The sequence below is a fragment of the Oncorhynchus gorbuscha genome, unplaced genomic scaffold (assembly GCF_021184085.1).
Source record: "Oncorhynchus gorbuscha isolate QuinsamMale2020 ecotype Even-year unplaced genomic scaffold, OgorEven_v1.0 Un_scaffold_4935, whole genome shotgun sequence".
NCBI lineage: Eukaryota > Metazoa > Chordata > Actinopteri > Salmoniformes > Salmonidae > Oncorhynchus > Oncorhynchus gorbuscha.
In genome coordinates this window covers 9,799-20,359 of record NW_025748851.1, presented here as the reverse complement: position 1 = coordinate 20,359, position 10,561 = coordinate 9,799, and the positions used below count along the sequence as shown (strand labels likewise).

The 10,561-nt window shown below is 48.3% G+C and overlaps 1 protein-coding gene across 1 annotated transcript; it reads left to right on the top strand.

Moving 5' to 3' along the window:
• Nucleotides 1–2,655: 2,655 nt before the first annotated feature.
• Nucleotides 2,656–9,203, top strand: LOC124028871 (the record flags this gene model as incomplete). The annotated part of the gene is made up of 5 exons (XM_046340786.1): nt 2,656–2,787; nt 3,458–3,522; nt 3,900–4,009; nt 6,048–7,456; nt 8,796–9,203. Coding segments are annotated over 5 exons (1,841 nt in total), but the record flags the coding sequence as incomplete, so codon positions are not given.
• Nucleotides 9,204–10,561: the final 1,358 nt, after the last annotated feature.

The following is a 10,561-nucleotide window of genomic DNA, read 5'->3' as shown; positions in this document are numbered from 1 at the left end:
CCTCTAGTGGCAGAGCATTCCACCATGACTCTATACATAACTGAGTAACCTCTAGTGACAGAGCATTGCACCATGACATGACTCTATACATAACTGAGTAACCTCTAGTGGCAGAGCATTCCACCATGACATGACTCTATACATAACTGAGTAACCTCTAGTGACAGAGCATTCCACCATGACATGACTCTATACATAACTGAGTAACCTCTAGTGACAGAGCATTCTACCATGACTCTATACATAACTGAGTAATCTCTGGTGACAGAGCATTCCACCATGACTCTATACATAACTGAGTAACCTCTAGTGACAGAGCATTCCACCATGACATGACTCTATACATACATAACTGACAGAGCATTCCCACCATGTAACCTCTAGTGGCAGAGCATTCCACCATGACTCTATACATAACTGAGTAACCTCTAGTGACAGAGCATTCCACCATGACATGACTCTATACATAACTGAGTAACCTCTAGTGACAGAGCATTCCACCATGACTCTATACATAACTGAGTAACCTCTAGTGACAGAGCATTCCACCATGACTCTATACATAACTGAGTAACCTCTGGTGACAGAGCATTCCACCATGACATGACTCTATACATAACTGAGTAACCTCTAGTGACAGAGCATTCCACCATGACTCTGCATTACATGATAACTGAGTAACCTCTAGTGACAGAGCATTCCACCATGACTCTATACATAACTGAGTAACCTCTAGTGACAGAGCATTCCACCATGACATGACTCTATACATAACTGAGTAACCTCTAGTGACAGAGCATTCCACCATGACTCTATACATAACTGAGTAACCTCTAGTGACAGAGCATTCCACCATGACATGACTCTATACATAACTGAGTAACCTCTAGTGACAGAGCATTCCACCATGACTCTATACATAACTGAGTAACCTCTAGTGACAGAGCATTCCACCATGACATGACTCTATACATAACTGAGTAAGTAACCTCTAGTGACAGAGCATTTCCACCATGACTCTAGTGACTCTATACATAACTGAGTAACCTCTAGTGACAGAGCATTCCACCATGACTCTATACATAACTGAGTAACCTCTAGTGACAGAGCATTCCACCATGACACTCTATACATAACTGAGTAACCTCTAGTGGCAGAGCATTCCACCATGACTCTATACATAACTGAGTAACCTCTAGTGACAGAGCATTCCACCATGACATGACTCTATACATAACTGAGTAACCTAGTGACAGAGCTAGTGACAGAGCATTCCACCATGACTCTATACATAACTGAGTAACCTCTAGTGACAGAGCATTCCACCATGACATGACATAACTATAACATGACAGAGCAACCTGATGACTCTATACATAACCTCTAGTGACAGAGCATTCCACCATGACTCTATACATAACTGATAACTCTAGTGACAGAGCATTCCACCATGACATGACTCTATACATAACTGAGTAACCTCTAGTGACAGAGCATTCCACCATGACATGACTCTATACATAACTGAGTAACCTCTAGTGACAGAGCATTCCACCATGACATGACTCTATACATAACTGAGTAACCTCTAGTGACAGAGCATTCCACCATGACATGACTCTATACATAACTGAGTAACCTCTAGTGACAGAGCATTCCACCATGACTCTATACATAACTGAGTAACCTCTAGTGACAGAGCATTCCACCATGACTCTATACATAACTGAGTAACCTGAGTGACAGAGCATTCCACCATGACTCTATACAGTGACAGAGCATTCCACCATGACATGACTCTATACATAACTGAGTAACCTCTAGTGACAGAGCATTCCACCATGACTCTATACATAACTGAGTAACCTCTAGTGACAGAGCATTCCACCATGACATGACTCTATACATAACTGAGTAACCTCTAGTGACAGAGCATTCCACCATGACTCTATACATAACTGAGTAACCTCTAGTGACAGAGCATTCCACCATGACATGACTCTATACATAACTGAGTAACCTCTAGTGACAGAGCATTCCACCATGACTCTATACATAACTGAGTAACCTCTAGTGACAGAGCATTCCACCATGACTCTATACATAACTGAGTAACCTCTAGTGACAGAGCATTCCACCATAACCTCTAGTGACAGAGCAACATGACTCTATACATAACTGAGTAACCTCTAGTGACAGAGCATTCCACCATGACTCTATACATAACTGAGTAACCTCTAGTGACAGAGCATTCCACCATGACTCTATACATAACTGAGTAACCTCTAGTGACAGAGCATTCCACCATGACTCTATACATAACTGAGTAACCTCTAGTGACAGAGCATTCCACCATGACATGACTCTATACATAACTGAGTAACCTCTAGTGACAGAGCATTCCACCATGACTCTATACATAACTGAGTAACCTCTAGTGACAGAGCATTCCACCATGACTCTATACATAACTGAGTAACCTCTAGTGACAGAGCATTCCACCATGACTCCATGCCTAACTGAACAATGCATTAGCCCCTAGTCCCACACGTGTTGATGCTCTCCCTATTGTACTCATGTGTGACCAGGTAGACCCCATTTTGGTGTTCGCCTATTTAGTATAGTTGACCTTCCAGTTTGTCTCGTTCCCACCAGATCTGGAGACCCCCAAACGACGAGCGAGGGGCAGATACACGGGTTTAAACAACACGGCTGATTCCCCCGGGGATGGAGATATTTTACAAGACATCATATGGGACCCGGCATCACCTCCTCCTGCTGGAAGTGGTATGTTGTTAAGTCACTTGATGAGCAAAAGGCTGATTTAGCGTAAAACATTAGCATAACGTTGTCCTTCATTCCTCCTCTTCCTCATCCTCCATCCACCCATCTTTTTGTTCTTCTCAAAGCCAGTTGATAGGAGGTCATGTGTTTCATTCCTCCACAGAGTCTACACACAGTCTACACACAGTCTACACACAGGCTACACACAGGCTACACACAGGCTACTCACAGGCTACACACAGGCTACACACAGGCTACACACAGGCTACACACAGGCTACACACAGGCTACACACAGGCTACTCACAGGCTACACACAGGCTACTCACAGGCTACACACAGGCTACTCACAGGCTACTCACAGGCTACTCACAGGCTACACACAGGCTACTCACAGGCTACCTCACAGGCTGACAGAGCACACACAGGCTACTCACAGGCTACTCACAGGCTACACACAGGCTACTCACAGGCTACTCACAGGCTACTCACAGGCTACACACAGGCTACTCACAGGCTACTCACAGGCTACTCACAGGCTACTCACAGGCTACTCACAGGCTACTCACAGGCTACACACAGTTTCCGCTAGTGCCCTTTGTGCCCAAAGGGATTGTGGTTACTATGTATATGTGCCATCAGAAGGCTTAACCGTTGCTGTCCTTATTCTCCAGGTGAAGGGCCCGGCAACACCAGAGTTGTTGAGATATCAGACATTGTCAATCGGATCGCCCCTAAGGTCAGTGTATGAAACATGTTCACCGTGTCACTGAGGGCCGTTGGTAGATGGGCTTATAAGCCGTCATTGTAAATAGGAATTTGTTCTTAACTAACTTGCCTAGTTAAATAAGATAAATGAATAGATGCACCCTGCAGCACCAACATGTTTTTGAATCATGTGTTACTGTGGATATAAAGGCCTCGTTATATTAAAATGTAAAACACTGCATTCTACTGTGTTGATTTGTTTCAGTGGATGCAAAGAGACATTCTAAATCGGGTTCTTCTTGAAGCACTGGAGGTGAAAGCCACGGCCCTGGCTTGAATGTACCCCCAGAGCTTTAGGTTGGTCACAGCACACAAACCAGCTGTTGTAAACCATGTCTCCTTCTCCAGGATGTCCAGCATGTCTCTGTGGATAGTCCTCTGCTTCAGTGGATTGGGGACAGTGCTGTCCCATGTACCCCAGAGGTACGCCCGCCCAAAGCAAGGAAGAAATCCACTCGGTGAGTGAACTTGTGTGATTGGGGCGGCAGGGTAGCCTAGTGGTTAGAGTGTAGGGACGGCAGGGTAGCCTAGTGGTTAGAGTGTAGGGACGGCAGGGTGGCCTAGTGGTTAGAGTGTAGGGACGGCAGGGTAGCCTAGTGGTTAGAGTGTAGGGACGGCAGGGTGGCCTAGTGGTTAGAGTGTAGGGACGGCAGGGTAGCCTAGTGGTTAGAGTGTAGGGACGGCAGGGTAGCCTAGTGGTTAGAGTGTAGGGACTATACAGGGTAGCCTAGTGGTTAGAGTGTAGGGACGGCAGGGTGGCCTAGTGGTTAGAGTGTAGGGACGGCAGGGTAGCCTAGTGGTTAGAGTGTAGGGACGGCAGGGTAGCCTAGTGGTTAGAGTGTAGGGGCGGCAGGGTAGCCTAGTGGTTAGAGTGTAGGGGCGGCAGGGTAGCCTAGTGGTTAGAGTGTAGGGGCGGCAGGGTGGCCTAGTGGTTAGAGTGTAGGGGCGGCAGGGTGGCCTAGTGGTTAGAGTGTAGGGGCGGCAGGGTGGCCTAGTGGTTAGAGTGTAGGGGCGGCAGGTAGCCTAGTGGTTAGAGTGTAGGGATGGCAGGGTGGCCTAGTGGTTAGAGTGTAGGGGAGGCAGGGTAGCCTAATGGTTAGAGTGTAGGGGCGGCAGGGTAGCCTAGTGGTTAGAGTGTAGGGACGGCAGGGTAGCCTAGTGGTTAGAGTGTAGAGACGGCAGGGTAGCCTAGTGGTTAGAGTGTAGGGACGGCAGGTAGCCTAGTGGTTAGAGTGTAGAGGCGGCAGGTAGCCTAGTGGTTAGAGTGTAGAGACGGCAGGTAGCCTAGTGGTTAGAGTGTAGAGGCGGCAGGTAGCCTAGTGGTTAGAGTGTAGGGACGCCAGGGTGGCCTAGTGGTTAGAGTGTAGGGACGGCAGGGTAGCCTAGTGGTTAGAGTGTAGGGACGGCAGGTAGCCTAGTGGTTAGAGTGTAGAGACGGCAGGTAGCCTAGTGGTTAGAGTGTAGAGGCGGCAGGTAGCCTAGTGGTTAGAGTGTAGGGACGCCAGGGTGGCCTAGTGGTTAGAGTGTAGGGACGGCAGGGTGGCCTAGTGGTTAGAGTGTAGGGACGGCAGGGTAGCCTAGTGGTTAGAGTGTAGGGACACCAGGGTGGCCTAGTGGTTAGAGTGTAGGGACGGCAGGGTGGCCTAGTGGTTAGAGTGTAGGGACGGCAGGGTAGCCTAGTGGTTAGAGTGTAGGGGCGGCAGGGTGGCCTAGTGGTTAGAGTGTAGAGACGGCAGGTAGCCTAGTGGTTAGAGTGTAGAGACGGCAGGTAGCCTAGTGGTTAGAGTGTAGAGGCGGCAGGTAGCCTAGTGGTTAGTGTAGGGACGGCAGGTAGCCTAGTGGTTAGAGTGTAGAGACGGCAGGTAGCCTAGTGGTTAGAGTGTAGAGGCGGCAGGTAGCCTAGTGGTTAGAGTGTAGGGACGCCAGGGTGGCCTAGTGGTTAGAGTGTAGGGACGGCAGGGTAGCCTAGTGGTTAGAGTGTAGGGACGCCAGGGTGGCCTAGTGGTTAGAGTGTAGGGACGGCAGGGTGGCCTAGTGGTTAGAGTGTAGGGACGGCAGGTAGCCTAGTGGTTAGAGTGTAGGGACGGCAGGTAGCCTAGTGGTTAGAGCGTTGGACTAGTAACCGAAAGGTTGCAAGTTCAAGTCCCCAAGCTGACAAGGTACAAATCTATCGTTCTGCCCCTGAACAGGCAGTTAACCCACTGTTCCTAGGCCGTCATTGAAAATAAGAATTTGTTCTTAACTGACTTGACTAGTTCGATAAAGGTAAAATATATATATATTTTTTAAAATCAGGTTGAAAAGCTTTTATTTAACATGTAAGGTTTATTTCTCGTCCAATAGTTTTGTATTTTCCAGTAGTTCTCTTAATCAGATCATTCTTGTGTTCAGATAATTTGCTAATGCTTTATACTAGCTTCTTCAAAGGTTCCTCAATATATTCATTATGCCTTCCTTGTTCATTCATCCACTCACTTCATCCTCTCCTCTCTGCAGGAAAAGCTCAGTGGAGGACTTGATGCAGCTGGCCAGGCAGTTTGACATCAACATGCACCAGCAGGACCAAGAGAAGAGGAGCTCTGAACACACAAACAATACCATAAACAACAACCGCTACGGGGAGGAACCCAAGGGCCCGACGATGTCGTCATCAACCCAGCAGGTAGAGGCGGAGCTTAACGCTCTGTTCGACAGGCCGACGCAGCGGGTCACCGGACGGCTCAGCCAAGGGTCGACCGCCTCCACCTGTTCTCAGGAGGTCAAGGTTCAAGTTGGGGTCAGCCATCTCACTGCCGATGACCTCGTCAAAGAGTCGGAGGTCAAGCCTGGCGGGGGAAGCACGTCTGGTTCATCGGCTCGTACTGGTAAAGAGGAAGTGGGACAGTGGAACGCCACGACGACTGTGGCGAAAGACGAGGACTTTGACTGGGAGGATGATGACCTTCTCAATGACCCTATCGTGTTGGAGATGACCCAGAATCCTGACGGACTGAAAACGCTGTCCCCCAAACCCAGCAGCTCAAGCACACACCTTCAACCCTCAAACAGAGGTGGCCTCACTGGGCCATGTCCTAAACCCAAGCCCAACAGCAGAAGACCGTTCCTCACTGTTGGAGCGGCCCAGCCTGAGAGACCCAGGCCCGGCGTGTCTGCGGCTGTGGGGAGTAGGGGCCCAGACTCTGCAGAAGGGAAGGCAGATGGGGTGAGCACAGCCACGACTCCAACGTCACGTGGAACCACTGCCCCAGACTCCGCTTTCAAAGACCTCTCAGAGGAGGACCTCCAGTCCCTGTTTGACTCTGAGTCGCTTTGGAATGACGACGAAGGTGACGATGACGAACTGCTGTATCAGGTGTGTGACGACGTGGAGAGGATCTCCAACAGTCAACCCCTGTCCGAGGATGCCTCCGTAACCACGGATACCACTGAGGTCCGCTTCCAAGAGAGCAAACCGAAAGCTCCTCCATCCGCCCCTCTGGCTGCAGTGAGAGAGGGGACTGTGACTATGGATAGGGCTGTAGGTGGTCCTAGCAGTAAACAGTCAACCACCTGCACGTCTGGCCGCTCCAACTCAGCACCAGGAGATGGGAGCAGCACCCCTGTGCACTTTCAGAGATGGAACATTCCAGCGAAAGCAGGAAATGTTTGGGTCGGACATCATACAGTCACGTCCCAGAGCCTTCCAGGCAGCGGGGAGGGTCTGGGAAAGTTTACCCAGCTGAAGGGTGCTCCAGGCTGGGGAACATTTGGCCTAGGATCCCTTGGAGATAGAACCTTCCAAGCAGAGAACTCAAAGTCGGTCATGCCACGGACAGTGTCGGCGAGAACCCTCCCAAACTCAAATTCCCATCAGGCGTCATCGTTCAAGAGACATCTGTCGGACTCGGCCGCCATCGGCAACAAAGGTGAGCTTTTTACCCCATAAAAAGGCAAAACAATAATCCACCACAGTTTAGCTCTAGTATTATGCCAACTCTTAGAGCCCTGACCCAACAGAGCCCTGACCCAACAGAGCCCTGACCCAACAGAGCCCTGACCCAACAGAGCCCTGACCCAACAGAGCCCTGACCCAACAGAGCCCTGACTCAACAGAGCCCTGACCCAACAGAGCCCTGACCCAACAGAGCCCTGACCCAACAGAGCCCTGACCCAACAGAGCCCTGACCCAACAGAGCCCTGACCCAACAGAGCCCTGACCCAACAGAGCCCTGACCCAACACCCATCTATTTATCTCCTAACCTCTTAGAGCCCTGACTCAACAGAGCCCTGACCCAACACCCATCTATTTAGCTCCTAACCTCTTAGAGCCCTGACCCAACAGAGCCCTGACCCAACAGAGCCCTGACCCAACATCCATCTATTTATCTCCTAAGAGGTAAATAGATGGCTGTTGGGTCAGGGCTCTGAGAGGTTAGGAGGTAAATAGATGGCTGTTGGGTCAGGGCTCTGAGAGGTTAGGAGGTAAATAGATGGCTGTTGGGTCAGGGCTCTGAGAGGTTAGGAGGTAAATAGATGGCTGTTGGGTCAGGGCTCTGAGAGGTTAGGAGGTAAATAGATGGGTGTTGGGTCAGGGCTCTGAGAGGTTAGGAGGTAAATAGATGGCTGGGTCAGCGCTCTGAGAGGTTAGGAGGTAAATAGATGGCTGTTGGGTCAGGGCTCTGAGAGGTTAGGAGGTAAATAGTTGGCTGTTGGGTCAGAGGTTAGGAGGTAAATAGATGGCTGTTGGGTAAGAGGTTAGGAGGTAAATAGATGGCTGTTGGGTCAGAGGTTTGGAGGTAAATAGATGGCTGTTGGGTCAGGGCTCTGAGAGGTTAGGAGGTAAATAGATGGCTGTTGGGTCAGAGGTTTGGAGGTAAATAGATGGCTGTTGGGTCAGGGCTCTGAGAGGTTAGGAGGTAAATAGATGGCTGTTGGGTCAGAGGTTAGGAGGTAAATAGATGGCTGTTGGGTCAGAGGTTAGGAGGTAAATAGTTGGCTGTTGGGTCAGAGGTTAGGAGGTAAATAGATGGCTGATGGGTCAGGGCTCTGAGAGGTTTGGAGGTGTGAAGAGCTTAATTTCTATTCAATTATGTATTTTCAATGTTGGAAAGGCTGAGTAAATGTGTTACCTTTTTGTGCATAAAAATTGCCACACTAATTGTCTGTGTTTTTTGTCCGTCAGCCACTGTAGATACATTCTGTCTCTGTCAGCTTTTCAGTTGCAGTCAGAGTCCTATTTCCATGTCATCTGATTTGTTTCTCAGTGTTTGTCAACAGTCAGCTGACGGGGAGATGCACGGAGGAGGAGATTGAGAGGAAGAAGCAGGAGGCCATAGCCAGAAGAAGGACCAGAGAAACCTCCCTAAAAGCAGGGGGACTTCCTCTGTGACTCAACAACGGGACACTAGATTAATACACAGCAAACCAGAATACCTGTAGAATAGCTATAGCATAGGCTAGGTAGGTACCATAAACATTTATCACGGTTTCTTCACAGAACACTGTCGGTGCTACTAGAACGGTTTTGCGTTACGGAGCTATACTGCTTGAGAGACACACACGAACACACACACACACACACACACACACACACACACACACACACACACACACACACACACACACACACACACACACACACACACACACACACACACACACACACACACACACACTTACACTTGAGAGCTGCTGCACTTTTTTAGTTGCTTATATTCTCACTGTTGTTCTTTCTGAAGGTCACTGAGAAGTTGAGTAGAATATACAACAGCAACACTGTATCAGGAGTCACAGCAACCGGTTGGCTTGTAAATGCCTTTACAGCACCTCAAAGGGAGATTTGTGTCACTTGTTGTTGTTGTTTACACATCTGTTGACATCCCAAGTAGATAATGAGTCGTCTTGATGAGCACTGTGGAGATCTAATTCTACTGTCGTCCAATAGCATCTCTCAGATAAACTATAGCTATCTAATAACTATTGCTGCAACATTATAGTACATTATCTTTACACTGCATGTGGTATATTAGTAGCTTGTGTTTTGCACCTTACCCAGAAATGAGAATAACTCCGACACTATAAGCAGGTTTCCGTCCAAACTTTTTATGTGAGTCGGGGAAAGAAAATGTCACCACAGACCTGATGGAAACGGCAAATTGGTCAGTGAACTTGTCCAAATGTCGACACAACAATATACGCTAGACAAGATGGGATATGAGATGGGTGGTAGAAGTCTAAAGTGATGATGCTCCTTACCATTCAATATCAAGGGCTTTATTCTGGTGACATGATGATGCTCCTTACCATTCATTATCAAGGGCTTTATTCTGGTGACATGATGATGCTCCTTACCATTCAATATCAAGGGCTTTATTCTGGTGACATGATGATGCTCCTTACCATTCAATATCAAGGGCTTTATTCTGGTGACATGATGATGCTCCTTACCATTCAATATCAAGGGCTTTATTCTGGTGACATGATGATGCTCCTTACCATTCAATATCAAGGGCTTTATTCTGGTGACATGATGATGCTCCTTACCATTCAATATCAAGGGCTTTATTCTGGTGACATGATGATCGATGCTTCTCTGCTGTTTGACAAATAAGAAAAAAAATCTTTCACTTTTGCCCATAATAATCTCATCATGTAGACTATAGGCCTACCCGCATCTGTGAGCTGTTGGCTAGAGCACGTGTCAAAACCAGAGTGGGGCACATTTGCTATACAACGCAACAATTTGTGACCAAGTCATCAGTAGAGCTGAAAATGTTACTTTTATTTAACTAGGCAAGTCCAGAACAAATTCTTATTTACAATGACGGTCAAACCCGGACGACGCTGTGCCAGTTGTCCTCCACCCTGTGGGACTCCCAATCACGGCCGGATGTGATACAGCCTGGATTCGAACCAGGTACTGCAGTGACGCCTCTTACACTGAGAAGTGGTGTCTTAGACCGCTGCGCCACTCGGGGGAGCCCAAATGCGATGGAAGCCCATTTAACTTTTTATTTGTATTTTTTTATTT